Below are 15,774 nucleotides of genomic sequence, written 5' to 3'. Positions count from 1 at the left end.
GAATTCCTGGCAGTGGGATAGCTGGCAACGGAATAGCTGGCGATATGCAGTAGCGGTAGGGTGATGTCTGCGTCCACGTGATGCTTGGACATCGCCAACTCACGCGACGAAGGTACTCAAAGCAGTGGTACATAGCCATTGTATCAATATCCTAACCAGCCTCATATCTGAACCTACTCGCAGCGTAACACCCAAGGCCCAGGCCCAGGCCCACGGCTCTGCTCGTGCCGGTCTGTAAACCCACCACGGAAGTAGAATCAGGATATGGCCACTCGCTTACGCGAATTTGAGCCCTTTTCTTCGGACTGATACCTCCATAAGCAAGGAAGTTATCTGAACTTTGGTTGCTCCTCCCGAGCCAGGCGGGAACGATTGCTTGCTACTTGCATGCTCTTGAGAAGGCGGCTAATGGCCTATCGGCGTGGTCACGAGAAGATTGTTTTGTATCCCAACCCACGATAGTTTGAATCTCTGTCACTGTCATGGGCATACTTATTCTGGCCGCTATGCATCCTGCGCATAAATTCTATATTGACTGTACATTACACTAAATCTCAAGTCTGTGAACGTAGCAGCATGAAAGAAGAAGGTTCACATTGACCTGGGTAGGTATGTACCGGTCTCTTGAATACGTCCAGAACTTAATATTCTCGGTACCGAGTTCTCACCCTTTGGCAGCAGCAATGTCACGGCCTCTACCGGGGGATGCCAAACCTTCTCATGGTAATCCCACGCCAAAGTGCTCTATCTTCCCAACGAATCTCCATGGATCCACGCCTGACAATGGGACCATGCGGATAAACTAATAATCAGGGCCCTGAACCATGCAGAAGAAGCATGCCCAATCTTCTAGCTCGGAAGGCCATGTATATGGGGGCAAAATACGTATGTACGTGTGAAGCTATACAGATACTAGAATCCGTATACTCAATGTGTTGACTTAGGTCCTTAATATTTCTGATATACAGCTATAGGGATAATGTTGCCTTCAATTTTGATACGATATAGTCCCCTTGTGGATGAGGTTTCTATCTATATATACCCGGTTCTGCTGTATATTAGACAGAACCTCTACTAGATTTACAGTCGGGGATCACACTATCTCGATCCTAAGCATATCAACTGAGTGTACAAACATCCTTATTCTCACGATTCCTGTGACAGTTATAAAGTTCTCCTCAGACAGAGCTTACCGAAGTTGGGATTAACATTCGTCTAATTCTAATTACAATGTGGATAGTGAGTACTTAGTAAAGTTCAACGACGTTATATCCAGCACAGCGGTGCTGGGTCGCGTATTGGGCTAGTCAAGTTTTATTGTATGACGACAATACCCAACCAAGTGGTTGACCATATTGGTTTCTACCAATGATCTATGATTGTTGGGTAGTCTGGGGACATCATACTCTTGCTTTGTATCCACTGAACCCCAAGGCAAACCTTCATATCCGGAACTTGCGGTATGTATGGGAACTGACATAAATCTAGAACTAAACGACGCAATAGGGCCCATTTCTGGATGCCGGGAAGTGGGCTTGTCGCTGCAAGCATAGAGATTGTCGCTACTGGATTCGCTTCTAATTTAGATGGATAACGATGACATATATATTAAAGATTATTGCTGCTAGCTAGTATCATAGCGTTGCTCGGAGAAAAGAATACCCGTAGAGAAACTGTGTTGGGAGAGAGTCAATGTCTTGTAGCTGAGAGATGAAAGAGTGTGAGCTGCTTGGCCGTTGAGGATACATGCGTAAGTATATAGGAGAGAACCTCATCCCTCGCGTAACGTCCATCGGTGATCGGCAATCAATTACTCGTTAGGCACCTCAGGAATAGGGAAACTGGGGTTCGTGATCGGCCCATCATCCCCCTCGACGTCGGGCAACCCGCACCGGTTATACCACGTCTCGGCCTCGTTCGTGTACGTCCCCAAAATAGCGTGCTTGTCGGCGCGCCCGTCCCCGTCGAGATCCGGGTAGTGCATGCAAGTGCCCGCGACCGTGTTCTCGAACACGCGGTCCCTAATCTTGTCCCAGCGGAACGACGACCCGGACGTCTCGGCCGGATTGCTGCTCGGCCCCCGGTTGTACCACACGAAGTTGTCGCCGTTGAACTTGTCCGTCCACACCATGTCGGCGCGCCCGTCGCCGTTGACGTCGGCCCAGCGGAGGTCGGCCCGGTCGCGCCGGTCCGGGTCCGCGAACTTGATCTGGCCCGCGTTGTCCCAGCCGCCGCCGTCGGCGTGCACGAAGCCGGTGGCGCGGCCGTCCTTCTCGACGCAGAGGTAGTCCCCGCGCTTGTTGCCGGTCAGGTCGGCGAACCGGACGGCGAGGTCGTGGAGGCCGACACCGCGTCGCTGGGCGCACTCGAGCGCGGGGGCCGGGTTGGCGTCGTGCTGCCAGTTCCAGCCGCCTGTGGTGGGGTACCGGTTCAGCCAGATCTGCACCCGGTTGTTGTTGTCCGGGTCGGTCCAGACGATGTCGCAAGCGCCATCGCCGTCCCAGTCTGTCAAGTGAAGGTCGCGACGATCCAAGGGCCTGCCAACCAACTTGGTAGGGTCCCATATGACCTCGCTGGGACCCCAGAGGGACTCATCGCCAACGATCTGGGAGCGGCCCAGATTAGGATAGAGGGTCATCTCTCCCTTTGAAAGCGTCCAGACATAGTCCATACGGCCATCTTGGTAGCCTTTCATGTTGCAATACTTGTTTCCATCAGCTGTGACGGTGGTCAGAATCGTCATAGTCAGTTCTTTGGAGGACTTTTGGAAAACCAACCTTCAAGCTTAGTGCTTCCTGAACCAATGTTCTTCCACACTCGCATATCGAACCGGTGCTGTCCGTTTGAGAGTGCAGTATGTTGCATGAAGACGTAGTCGCGGCGAGGTCGCAGCCCGAAGTCCTGCGGCTCACCAAGGATTCTTGCAAAATGCACTCGGTCACGTAGGTATGCCTCAGTCGGGGTGACGAAACCGCCCATCCCGCCGTGGGTTGTGCCAGAGTTCTGCCCCCTGTAGAACCCCTGGCGCCATGCAACGTTGAGCCCGTCTCCCAGCCGACCGCGAGCGCAGCCTCGAGCGTTGGTCCAGGTTGTCGTTTCGCCCACGTTACCAACCCAAAGCCAATCGTCTCGGCCCTGGACCCCGCATGATTAGCACCCGGATAATTGCGAGTTGATACGGATCAGCGACAGAAGAGGTAGACTTACATCCCCGTTCAAGTCATGGAAGCGAACTCCTCGGCCGTCACCCATGCCCTTCGCTGGGAATCTCATGCCGAGCTCTTCCCAGTATCTTGGGGAGTCATCTTATATATAGGATGCCCAATTAGTATACCAGCAAGGATGTGGGGAAGATGCTTGCAACTTACCTATCCAACCATTTCGCCACGCCAGGATATTACCTCCATCGTTCATAACCAAGTAGTCGGAGCGGCCATCGCCGTCGATGTCACCCATCCGTACTCGGTCTCCTGTGAAACCCACGTTCTGCTTGAGCAACCCAATAGGCCTGAATGTTGGCGGTGTCGAATCGTTTCCATCCCTGTTGTTGATTGTCGCAAAGGCATTGCCATCTGGTGCAATGCAGACAAAGTCGTCATAACCATCAGCTAGATATATCTCTTCGGTTAGTGACTATTCAATGCCAACCATCGAAGGTCCAGGGGCTTTCAGACTGACCATTCAAGTCTACAAAGTAAACACCACTTGCAGGGCAATTGTCGGCCACGCTCATATCCCCAATCTTGACGAATGAGGCGTCGTTATAATTGCCAGTGTTTCTCCAAACACCGTATGCGACTGAACCATCGGCACGGTCGAACCAACCCACGAGATCGTCCTTTCCATTGCCGTAAAGACTAAACAACCTTGATGAGCGCGATTTCTATTGGGAGAGGAGGAGGAGGGGCGAATGTCATGATCCGATTGCCGCTGGATGTAATATAGGGGTTCCACTTTCAGACGGAAACTTAGGGAAATCACTAACCTTGCGAAGAACCATTGGTTTCTGTCAAATCCGCTGTTCACTGTAAGAACAATGCCTTTCTCCTGAGACTCATGCTGGTAGATGCCGTCTCCAACACCAGACCCTCGTTGCGTGAGCCCACCTGCGTAGACGCCAGATATGAAACCCTCGCGCGTGCTACACGTATCGGGAGCGGTGGGGGCACGGATGAGGCCTTGGGTGGAGGCACGCTCAATGGCGATCCTGAAAAAGGGGTTACCATCAGCATAATCCAATTACAACACCTGCGGCCAAACACATAATAATTACTTACCACCAAACGTTGGCCATCTTGACGAAACCGAAGTCATTCGGATGTGTCCCGTCCATGAGATCGCCCGTGGTCAAGTAGTCCATGTCAGCCAGGATGATTGGCCGGCCATTATTGCGAAGTCTGGTAATCAAGGCCTTGTATTGGTTGTTGATCACCACTCGAGAGTCGCGGCCTGGTGCGGTAGTTGGGAGGACCGTGGAGAGTACGATAAGGGTGTCACCCATGTCCGGCGCAGACCAGAGATCGTTGATGAGAGATTCCATCCTGACACCGGCGTTGTTGAGATCGAGACCACCGCCACCGTTTGCGTTGGCATCGTTGGTGCCGGCGTTGATCAGTACCACGTTCGGCTTATAGCCATACGAGTTTTGTGACTTGTCATGCACTTGGCTGATGACGTCTCCTGGGTTTGCTTCGACATTCTCAACAAGGGTTAGAACAAACTGATCGAAACAGCACTGGAGTGGATATACTTGCGTTATCAGTCATTCTGCCGTTTCTCTTGCTGCCAACCATGTTGACCTCCCAATCTCGGTACCTGAGTTGGTCCCTGAGCGGCTTGCGGAAGCTTCTTGAATCAGCCATGATCTGCCCTGAGTAGGTAGACGTTCAACATACCCATTGTTATCGCTAGAGCCTTGCCCCCATACAATAGAAGCACCAAGGGGCAAGATTCGCAGAGGGACGGACTGCCCTTGTCGTCTTGCTAGGGCACCAGAGACATTGAAACGGGCAAGTTCCTCTTCGAAAAGCTCGACTGGATAAGGAGCGGCGCCAACCTGGCAGAACCAAGTGGCCAGCGTACAGAGGACTGCCCCAAGGCAGAACCTGTCGAGAAAGTGCATGTTGAAGAATTTCAGGGGAATGGTATTCAGGGGAACAGGGTCGTTGAATGGCTTTGAGATGCCTATCTACAATTTGAAAAGAGTTTACTGCGGGATAATCAGAGGCTATATATAGAGAATTCTGAACAGTATATCCCTCACCTGCCCTGATAGCCTGTCCGGTTACGCGGCATCACTGGCATACAGATAGAAGGCTTGGGATAGACTTCGTCACTTGGAGTATTCGGTTCACCCTCCCTGTCTGGACTCCACCACCCTCTATAGATAGTGGTATCGTCCATCTGACCGAATGTGGATCACTGCTGACTTCGGGACCATGCAGGTAGCGTGCCAATCGTGAGAGTCTTTGGAGGTCTAGATGGTCACGATGAGCCCGTAAGAAGATCTAGCCGCCCACCACGCCGCATATAATGCCTCTTCAAGTCGAGCCCCCGAAATTAATTGACACATTGCATGAGTTTATAGGGATCCCAAGGCAATACAAAGTGCTCAATACGCACGGGAAAGGTTGTCGAGCCCTGCCACTTGTAGACGAATATTGCAAGTAGGGTCCCGAAGAGGAATACCTCCAGTCATGGAAACACATAAGGCCTCCCGACCCTCGACTAAAGGTCCAAAGAAAACGGGGTCACGGCTATGGGATGGATGGTTCTGGGTGGTACAAATGTCGTGTTACCATCTTGTCGCATGAAATAGTAGTATATATACTATCTAACATGTGCTCTCACTCACGTGGCTTATGTGATCCTACAGTTTCGCGAACTGCGTATTTTGATGGTAGCTATTCCTTCTTGGTATTCGAGTTGTAGCTTCCCCGTGCGGATCTGTAACTCTGCCTTGCGCCCTGTTACCTGGAGCAAAAGCAAAGGCTGCCTCCTTTGGTGACATTTGTCCACGTTTGTCCACGTTCTTCCCTTGATCAAACCCATAGTGCTTACGTAATACTACAGTATGCATTACAATATACTTTAGCTGACGTGAGACTAGCAACTGTGCCTAATAGGCAGACTGCCCATCGCCTACCGCTGCAAACTCATGGCAACGAGGAAACGCTTGCCTAAATCGCGTACAACTTCCTGTAGCTCTCGAAGTGTCTTTGGACCAGACTCTACTCAGCCTACCATAGCAAACCGTCATTTGGTTGTTGGTGGTTGGTATAGATCAATGATTAGTCAATACTCTCGTATCCATAAGAATGACGAGCCAATGGAAAGGCATGAACCAATCAGATACAGTACCAGAAACATCACCAACTGCTATTGGGCCATCCCCCTTTTTAGGGCTGTCTCCCGTGCACCACGCATGCATGCTATGCATCCCACCTGCAGAGTGATCCGCTAAAAATAGGCAACGGATTTGCGTAAGGCACCGAGGTATGGGGGTGCCAGCACGCCGGGCACGCCGGATGATATTGCCGTACTTCCCAGGCAAACGACCCCGCTCCTGATTTGTCGAGTGACTGTCAGGCAACGACCCCATCGTTCGGTCCGTGTCCGTATTAACCCGAAATATTCACTGAGTTCCGCGACCAGACTTATTTCGATGTCATTCTTCCGCCACAACTATGCCGAACTGGTCCTCGTCCGTCTTGGCCCTGAGCCTTGCTAACATAGACTTGGTGCGGGCCGGGACGCACTGCCCTTCTCAGCTTAGAACAACCAGTCCTCGTCCGGACTCGATAAAGGATATGCACTCTCTCCTGTCCATTTGTGCGAACATCAGCTTCCCCAAATCTCTGAATCGACGAATTCGTACGCGTGGGCCGTCCCGATCGATGGAATCTACCACTTGACCCCTGGGGCGCACAGGATGTCCGTCTACCCTACGGCCTTTGTCGCTGGCGGGCTATAGTTCCCACGACATAGCCTTGAAGTAAGTGAAGCCTCCTGTGACGCGTGTACCTGACCTCCAGTCCTTGACGATTGGAGATCCAGGAATGAATGGGCTTATACTTGCCATGCCAAACAACTCGCTCAAACATTTGGCCAATGTCCCAAGAGATTCTTGACTGGTATAGGCTAGAGTGTTCAGGCTAGGGAAGTCTAAGAATCAGGATTTAGACTTATCTGTGACCTGTGTGCCTGAGAGATCTTCTTCTCCAAAATGAAAATATTCGTCCATGTCTTGGTCGGCCATAAGCGTGTAACAGAGGTCGTTAGCATCTCCAGGCTCGAGTGAAAACATGTCCAGAAATAAATCCAATGAGTCTTCTCTGTCTGGTTCGCCGGCAGCATTATCAGACCCCTTGTTGCTCTTCCCATTCTCGCGTTCCTGTCGAACCTTGTCCCAGAGACTCTGAATCGGCCGCCCCAAGTTGGTGGCGGTGGAGCCGCCCGCCAGCCAGCCCTCGCAGACTACGCAGGCGTACCGCCACGCCCGCTCGCACTCGGCCGAAGGCGGCCAGCGCTGCAGCTAGTGGAGCACAAAGGCCACGGCGTGCCAGTGGCTGTATGTCTGCGCATGCCACGTCCAAGGTGACAAGGTCGGGCTCGCCAGGATCTCGGCTGCCGACTCGAGGAGATCGACGGCGGCTGCGAACAGCTGGTCTCGCGTAGCTCCGCCGTTGGTAGTCACGGTCGTCATTGCGCTCCGCTGCGTTGGACGGCTGTTGTCCATCTCGAGCGACGGCCAGTGCGCTACCAACCAGAGACGCTTCACCATCATACGCGCCGAGAGCACCACTTTGAGCTGGAAGGGAATAACTGGATCGCAGTGTATCAAGTACCGGCTCTCCAACCGACGCTCCAGTTCGCTTATCGCTGCCCGCTTCTCGGCTAGAGATGTATTATCCTTAACGCACCAGACCGTCCGAAGGGTCTCGTAGCGCACTAAGCAGAAAGTCATATCCGCAATACCGTCGCGTTCAGGCGGGAGTGCGGACATATCTGGGGAGAGGTCGCCGTCGTTCACATGCAGCGGTATCCGGGCATCGAAGGAATGCGGGCGCACAGCATGCTCGGTGCCACACGCCTCAGCAGTACGGTGGTCCAGGATGCAGACATACCACCACAAGCGGCGGCGCATCTCCGCCTCGAAAGGCCGCAGGCCATAAGCATCACCATCGCGGTGGAGGCCCATGGCCCGAGCCAGATGGTGCACGAGAACCACGAGCGACCGCACCGCCGACTGCCCGGTCTTTTCGTTCTTCAGCGCCTCGATGTAGAAGACGGCGGCCTGGAGGACCATCGGGCTGCGTATGCCGAGTAAATGAGCCCGGGATAGGGCCTGTTCCACCGCGGTGCGGTACCGCGCCATGGCCTGTTGGCGTGTTTGGCCCAGCTCCGTGGCGCATTGCTCGTCGTTCATGGTGCCTACTGAAACGTAATTGACTGCGAAGACTAGCGCTTCCGTGTTACGATCCAGCTTGTCTGGCGACGCCGCCGCGTTCCAGTACTGCCGCGTCAGTGTCGGCAGGTGCACCACGCGCATTACCGGGGCCACGTTCTCACAAAATGCCGCGAACAGCACCGCCGCCTGCGCCAGTGAAGGGTGCAAGTCGCGCAACGAGCAGGCTGAGGAACCACGACCAAACAGGGTTGTGGTGGGGTTGGGTGACAGGGTCGTCTCCATGCCTCCGTGAAGGGGACTGGCTGACGACGCCGCTTAGGCGCCCGGCCCGGCCCTGTAGGATACACGCAGTCTTGGCCTAGGCCCCGGGCGCGTGAGCAGTTTCCACAGCTGGGCTGCCGCCGGTCGCAGCGGACCCTGCGGGTTTTGCAAGTAACGCAGCTGCGAATGGGATACTGCATCGTCGCGGCTACCGTCGTTGGCTGTGGCGCGACAGAGGCCGATGAGTTGGGCGGATCCGCGCGGGACAGGGGCCTTATAGCGGAAGAAGCCATGAATGGAGTGAGTCTCTGCTGACGCTCTAGATCATTTTACATCGATACGAGCATGTCACGGGGGTTGAGATTGATGTCTCGGATATCTACAAAATCACCGTCATTGTGGGGTTGCACTGGACTTCGTTAGCCGGTTTGAGGAGCTACGACCCCAACTCGGGGGGCTTTGCTGGCCAATCGGGCGGGATCCTAGGCCAACCGAGGGCCGCTATCTTTCACCCTTCAGGGTGTTCTAGGTGTCTGCATCTGCATGCTTATCCCTCCGAACTCGCATAAGCTACACGAGCTTTCATGACAGCGCACAATGAACTGCCAGGCAAGCACATTCAACGAAAACTCGGACTTGACTTTCTCCAACATAACACTTTTCCATGCCCTGAGCTTTGATAGACACAAACTGCTGTCTGATCATCGCGATATACTGTTTTTCTAATCGTTGAATATGATCCATCATACTAATTTGATTCCAGGGGCGTTATATATTGGACTACTTTCATTTTGTTGACATTGCTTTACCCCCTATTCGTCCTTACTTGTCTCAAAATGCCAAATGCAGGCATTGTGCAGCAGACGAGAAGCCCCCGTTGTCTATCCCGACCCCGTATACCTTTACTGTCACCCAACAATGCCTCTTAACATACCCTCTGTTGTTCGCAAATAATAGCCTTAATAGACCGTGAAAGGTGCAATAAACACATGCAAGGGATCTTTGTGCTCTCTTTGTATGCTATCAAAGACTCGACAGACAATAAAATTATTGTTATACAGTAGTAGTCACGGGAACACCATGTTTATAAAAGTAGACTAGGACTTACCAACATTTGACCCAGACAATCTACTGTACAATCCAAAGTGTACAAATTCATCACTATACCGAAATACAACCCATAACCAGCACCAACCTATTACATCATGTCAGGCTCGCAAAACACAATGCGTAATTGGCGGGAGTTCAGTGCCAACGAGGATTGCTCACTGACTTCGAGGCTTCTCCTTTGCTTTGGTGCGCCCGGACTTCACCACCGACGAGAGCTTGCACCCTGGCACTTCTTGGGGCAGAGACTTCATTGACATTGACCGCAAAGACATCGAGGAATAATCTGACTTCACTGAGGCCAATGTGAACAAGACCTTTTATAAAGTCTTGGACACACCCATCACTCTAGGGGATCACCTTACAGAGCCACTAACAGCCATCGACCGCCCGGCTGTTATTGTGTCCGAGGAAAATCTCGATGACTATTTTCTGAAGGAGATAGGGCCAATCTTGAGCCATTCTATTGAGTGTACTCGGGACATTCTTAGTGATGCTTCAGACAACAAAATGACCCTCAAGCTTCGAATCCCTTTCCAGAAAGAGGCTGTCAAAGTGAGTCTGCCAGAACAAGAGGGTTTAAAGCGACCAAACTTTCCCATCTACCTACCAGCAAAGTCAATGCCTGGCATGAAACCGCCCAAGGATATTGTCTTTGTTATAGGTGAGACAGCTAGACAGCTAGTATGGGACCCAAACTGCTTTGAGCGTCAGAGGGACTATGAAGTATATGGACACATTCATCTAGGTAAGGTTGCGATGTACTGTAAGGCTGCTGACACATGCCTTGCTTTCACCATGACGACCGAAGGTGCCACGATGTTCCGATTCTTTACTATTGAGAATGAAGACGGCACAGAGCGGTGGGGTGTCCAACTAGCAACATTTCCCTGGTGTACGGATTGGCACCGCCGGCCAGAGGAGACCGAGTTGTCTGCGGCCAAGGCAATATGGGCGTCCATTATGATGAGTCTTGACCCCAAAGCTCGGCGAATCCAAAGAAGAGCCAACATCCGCTCATTGGATTCATTGCCCCGTTTCTGAACAAAGGATTATCACACCGCATGCAGGTAAGACAAAGGAATAGCTGAAAGGTGCTTTCAGTGTGGATACACAGAGAAATTATTAGTGACACTCAGAAATTGGCAAGTAAATACTTTAAGTAACATCATGGGCACTCTCATAACAAGACTCTCTCCTATTCAATAGATATACGTTCCTTCCAAGACTACATACATCTACTGAGCATGGATTCTCTCCCATCCATTCCCGGCCCCAAGTTGGCTGCATTCAAGGGAAAAACAGCACCTTGCAAATTGATTTGATTCGATACCTAGGGACTGGAGTGCACGCACATGTGTGGAAAGTGCGGATAGACGGTGAGATATATGCTTTGAAAATGGTAACTATCCCCAAGGCCGCCCGCAGCCTGCCCCCAAAGCCATTATAATCTTAATTCTGATTTGTCATATTTGCAGTTCAAGTTCGGAAATTAGTTTACTCCGGCTTCCTTTTTCCGCGTGAAGCTCAGCAAGGAAGACGAAGTTACGTATATGCACCCGTTCAACTGCGAAGCCAGAGCATATGCACGATTGCAAGAGACAAACAATGAACACATTGCTGTTCCCTGTTATGGATATATTATGCTTGACCAAGAGCGACAAAGAGATTTGCGGGCCAAAGACACCGGCCACGATTGGGTTGACGACTGGTGCTACCATAAAGGTCACGCCGGCCAGCCAGTCAAAGCTCTCGTCAAAGAGTTCATCGACTTCGAAAAGTTTGCCCGTCTGGACTTGGTCAACAATATCAATCTATGGCTGCTAGTCCCAGCTATCGACAGTCTCAAAACAGCACGTACTCTTTTCAAACACGTGGTTACTCTGCATCGCTTAGGCATATTGCACAGGGATATAAACGCCTCAAATATAGTCAAGGGGCGTTTCCTGGACTTCAGCTGCTCCTGGACCAAACCGCACCCATGTCTGGATATGAACCAAATCGAATCTGCCAGGAGCCCTTACAACCAGCTGGGCGTCTCTGATGCGGACGGAGTTGACGCCATGATTGATATTTGGAACAAGTTTCATCCGCCTAAGTGTCGTATATGGCTCAGAGCCGCGGCAAATCACCAATACCTAACGCGGCTTCGGTCGCACAAAACAGGCGATGAAGATCGAGATCTATACCTGCCGGAGTGGACTCGGAGTTATCGCGGGAGGCCTGACCTCTACAAGTGGGAGCCCGAGGAGTTGGATGCCAAAAAGCCCAAGTCGAAATTCAAAAGACACTACCGCAACCGCGAGAAACATCCAAGGCAGATCAAGCGAAAATATCGAAAGCGGAAATATCATGCCAAAGCATAGCTGCATGCATATTGGAGGTATGGGATTGGCACACTATGAAGTTATCCCGTGGGATGACTTCGAGACGATGACAACCCAGCCAATCCGGCCATTGTTCACTCAGCCTTGCTTCAGACTTCAACCGGCCGGGCCATAGTACCTGCAGCAAATGTCAATTGGCTATTGTCTTGGATGGAGCTGTCGAAACATGGACCGCATCCCAAAATACACATAGTTTCCATGCATGGCTGACCAAGACGGGGTTGCCCCTCCCGAGTTTGCGAGACACCGGACGAGATCAGCCATCCCAGCCACCAAACCGGCAGAACCTGCGTCCATTATGATTGAATGTTTCTTTGAGCCGCATGATCGGGATGATGACTTGTCCAGATAACGTGGCTCGGGCATAGTGTAGAGACTTTGCCGTCCGTCTCAAGTCGGTTTGACAAGACCGATCAATGGGCTAGACCCTTGCTGCAGATCAGTCATGACAGCATACTGCCGAGGTGGATTTGTCAGTTAATGACATAACAAAATCCACGGCCTTCAGATCTGGCGATTTCAAACCTGGCAGGAGGTGCATAATCTTTTCGAAACTCCCTGAAGGCTGACCACCCACCTGCCGTCCGGTAACCTCCGCTAATTTGGATGTGCGCAGACACGGGACGACCTTAAGAACGAGCTTCGTCCTACCGTCGTCGTCTGTTGTTGCATTGTCGCTGGATCGAAACTTAATTATTTAATAACCTTACATATTAATATCGTGCGCTCATATACTTAACATACGTGTCTTATACGGCGGCAGAAGCTCTGGAGTAACTACGGAAAGCCGCATAGTATTAATATCATCACTACAACAGTAAGTGAGGTGGGCCGTCAATGAATTCCACCAAGCAACCCCCAATTCTGGATCCTCGCTCGTCCATGCCCCTGCCTGCGCTGCTGAAGAACAGACAGTCCGGCTCGCCATGCCCCAGCGCGAACGGGGGCCAGATCGGCACCCTGCGCACGTACAACGTGCTTTGCGGCTCCCGGCTCGCGGGGAAGGAAATAGGAGGCCAGCAGACGGAGTCCCTGGGCGACTGCGTTGATCTCTGTAACGACCATGCCGGCCCGCGCTGCGACGGCGTGGTGTACCAGTCCAACGGGCACTGCATTCTTCAGGCCTCCATCAACAAGAGTGCCACGACGCTGGACGCCGGCGCCGACTCTGCCATTGTGGCGGGCATGCTGCAGAAGCCGAGTTCGAGCTGCGACACTCTCGGGTCTGGCTCCGTCCAATCGGCGAACGGCATGAATTTCCAGATCAGCTGCAACAAGGTGGTGAGCGGCAATGACTTCGAGGTGCAGTTTCAGATGTCCTTTGAGGACTGCATGCGGGTCTGTGCCAAGGACCAGCGCTGCGGAGGGGTCTCCTTCGAGGCCAGGCAGAGCTTCGGTTTCAAGAACTGCTACTTGAAGTCCCCTTTTTCGGCCACCTCCAACCAGATTCTCGACCAGCCCAGCATCGATACAGCAAGGTTGCTTACGCAAGATGGCAATGACAATCCTAACAACAACAACGGCCAAGCGAACCGACCCCCACCCGCAGCATCACCACCTAAGACGACTCTAGTGGAAGTGACCATGACCATTGTGACCTCGGCGCCCGCCACTATCGTCATCATGACGACGGCAGCAGACTTGTCGACGGGCGCGGGCGTCGCGACGGTGCCCCTACCCGAGACTAAGACCCTGACAACCCTGAGCGCCACCACCAGATCCGCCAAGCCGGCGTCGGAGAGCGGCGCCCCGGCCACCGCCGGTGGAAAGGCCCAAGGCTCACTGGCACCCGGGAGCACCGACCCGGCGGAGGCCCCGGATGCGCCGTCTATGATGAAAATCGCAGGACCCGTGGCCGGCGGCGTGGCTTTCCTGGGCCTCGTCGCCGTGGCCATCTTCTTCTTCTGCCGCAGGCGCCGCCAGAGACAGACGAAGCGCCGGGTAGGAGGACACGCAGAAAAGGGCGGATGGGTTGGCCTGGGCGATGGCCGACAAGACGAGGGTGGTCCTTTGGCCAGGCCCGAGACGGCCAGCAGTGGCAAGATACGGCGCAACACCACCATCTCCATGTCGGAAGTCCGCGACAGTCAGAACGGGCTGAAGCTGCACCGGATGTCGACGCACGCGTACGGGGACCCGGGTATCCCGGCCGGATTCGAGGGGCCACACGCCGTCAAAAGGTGATGGGTAAGGGGGCGATTGGGGTGGTGATAATGATGATGAGGGCACATCGTCTTCGACTGGGTACACAGCAGGAACGGATGCTCATTGGAGCTGGCGCACTAAGCGTCTAATTTTACACCGTTAAGGCACTTCTTGTCTCATAATGAACTTTGCCCGACGGGTTCGGCTTATGTCATCGAGGGAAGCTGTGCACATAATACTGATTTGTACATGTAATTATAGAAATACAAAATTACTAGACTGGTTAAAACATAAGTTAGAAGAAACCACTTTGTGTTGTCATAACTGAGATCGTCGCCTCAGAGAGTGTAAAGGCTCAGCATCCACTCTGGATGTAGTGATGCCACGAATCTCGGACAAAGGAAGGGTCAATCTGGAACGATGCTAAGGTGCGATTGTATATAAACGAGGTGAAAGACTCTTTATGGCCGTTGTGTTAAAGTATCAACCATGAGGCGCCCAGCAGATGCTCAAAGGCAACAAAGAACCACACGAGGCTCAATCCGGGACTAGTGAATATATGTGCCCCGCAAGACAACTTCTTGCGACTGAAGAAGAAGAAAAAGGGGGTTCTCTAAATACTGACCTAGAGACCAAAGCGACACGCACATACCCCGCCATGTGCTACACCCAAATCGTCCATCACTGCTACCATGCAGAGCAGATCAGCTTCCATGCAGACGAGCGCGAGAAGGACGTCTGTGATCTCGAGTGCTGGCCGTACGACGAGGGCTACAAGTGTCCGGCACACACGTGCTGCTGGGTCGTGCTCGAAAGCGAGGTTTTCAGTTGCGACGAGCGGCGGAGCGATGGGACCTGCAGGAAGATGATGGAAGACGAAGTGTTCGTGCAGGAGCAGGATGAAGAATACGAAACGATTAGGAGCGAGGTCCAGGAACCGAAAAATAAAGCTACAGAGATTGAAGGCGAAGATGAAGCTTGCATGGAGTTCTGGCCGGATGATCAGGAAGGAAAAGCAGTCATGGTGTTTCTCGAAGATGGCTCCCAGTAATGATTTGGGCGGGCTGCTCGCTAATGGCCCGCTGCGTCTGATGTCTTTCTTTAGCGACGTTGCATTTTACCGACAATTGTCCGCGGGGTCCTTTAGCTTAAGCCGACGTCACTTGTCCTTTCTCCTTACTTAGCTTGAACATCAATCACCTGTTCAAAACAGCTATGGATCAACAACAACAACAGAGGGCAAGCTCGAAAGGGCATGCAAGAACGCAATCGGGCACCAGAAGTGAGTTTTATTTAATTGAAGTGTCGAACCCCTCATTCATAGCACATGCTTCGTGATGGTAAGGGATGCAAGAACACTCGATTTTGACGGATGTTGTTTGGGAAGTCGCCTGGCGGGCAGCACATGTTACCACAGCACCTTCCCTTCAATGGCTGCGTGCTCGCGCAGCTCTGTCCTAATAT

At 52.5% G+C, this 15,774-nt stretch overlaps 6 protein-coding genes across 6 annotated transcripts; 4 read left to right on the top strand and 2 right to left on the bottom strand.

Moving 5' to 3' along the window:
• Positions 1–1,810: 1,810 nt before the first annotated feature.
• On the bottom strand, positions 1,811–5,122 carry PG994_005524 (uncharacterized protein; the record flags this gene model as incomplete). The annotated part of the gene is given in 9 exon segments (XM_066856933.1): positions 1,811–2,718; positions 2,778–3,135; positions 3,208–3,305; positions 3,369–3,608; positions 3,679–3,857; positions 3,986–4,207; positions 4,278–4,720; positions 4,737–4,848; positions 4,896–5,122. The coding sequence occupies 9 exon segments, from the start codon at positions 5,120–5,122 to the stop codon at positions 1,811–1,813; spliced, it is 2,787 nt and encodes a 928-aa protein (XP_066716202.1).
• Positions 5,123–7,171: 2,049 nt separating this feature from the next.
• Positions 7,172–8,692, bottom strand: PG994_005523 (uncharacterized protein; the record flags this gene model as incomplete). Its single annotated transcript, XM_066856932.1, is given in 2 exon segments — positions 7,172–7,528; positions 7,547–8,692. 2 exon segments carry the CDS (start codon positions 8,690–8,692, stop codon positions 7,172–7,174), a joined length of 1,503 nt encoding a protein of 500 aa, XP_066716201.1.
• Positions 8,693–10,288: 1,596 nt separating this feature from the next.
• On the top strand, positions 10,289–10,822 carry PG994_005522 (uncharacterized protein; the record flags this gene model as incomplete). The annotated part of the gene is made up of 2 exons (XM_066856931.1): positions 10,289–10,442; positions 10,527–10,822. The coding sequence occupies 2 exons, from the start codon at positions 10,289–10,291 to the stop codon at positions 10,820–10,822; spliced, it is 450 nt and encodes a 149-aa protein (XP_066716200.1).
• A 599-nt stretch (positions 10,823–11,421) lies between these two features.
• PG994_005521 (uncharacterized protein) lies at positions 11,422–12,144 on the top strand (the record flags this gene model as incomplete). Its single annotated transcript, XM_066856930.1, has 1 exon — positions 11,422–12,144. The coding sequence occupies one exon, from the start codon at positions 11,422–11,424 to the stop codon at positions 12,142–12,144; it is 723 nt and encodes a 240-aa protein (XP_066716199.1).
• Positions 12,145–13,047: 903 nt separating this feature from the next.
• PG994_005520 (uncharacterized protein) lies at positions 13,048–14,349 on the top strand (the record flags this gene model as incomplete). Its single annotated transcript, XM_066856929.1, has 1 exon — positions 13,048–14,349. The coding sequence occupies one exon, from the start codon at positions 13,048–13,050 to the stop codon at positions 14,347–14,349; it is 1,302 nt and encodes a 433-aa protein (XP_066716198.1).
• A 619-nt stretch (positions 14,350–14,968) lies between these two features.
• PG994_005519 (uncharacterized protein) lies at positions 14,969–15,361 on the top strand (the record flags this gene model as incomplete). The annotated part of the gene is made up of 1 exon (XM_066856928.1): positions 14,969–15,361. One exon carries the CDS (start codon positions 14,969–14,971, stop codon positions 15,359–15,361), a length of 393 nt encoding a protein of 130 aa, XP_066716197.1.
• Between the last annotated feature and the right edge of the window lie 413 nt (positions 15,362–15,774).

The sequence above is a fragment of the Apiospora phragmitis genome (assembly GCF_038363925.1).
Source record: "Apiospora phragmitis strain CBS 135458 chromosome Unknown utg000006l:1.0-5683423.0:1.0-5690449.0, whole genome shotgun sequence".
NCBI classification, from domain to species: domain Eukaryota; kingdom Fungi; phylum Ascomycota; class Sordariomycetes; order Amphisphaeriales; family Apiosporaceae; genus Apiospora; species Apiospora phragmitis.
This window is presented reverse-complemented; position numbering and strand designations above follow the sequence as displayed.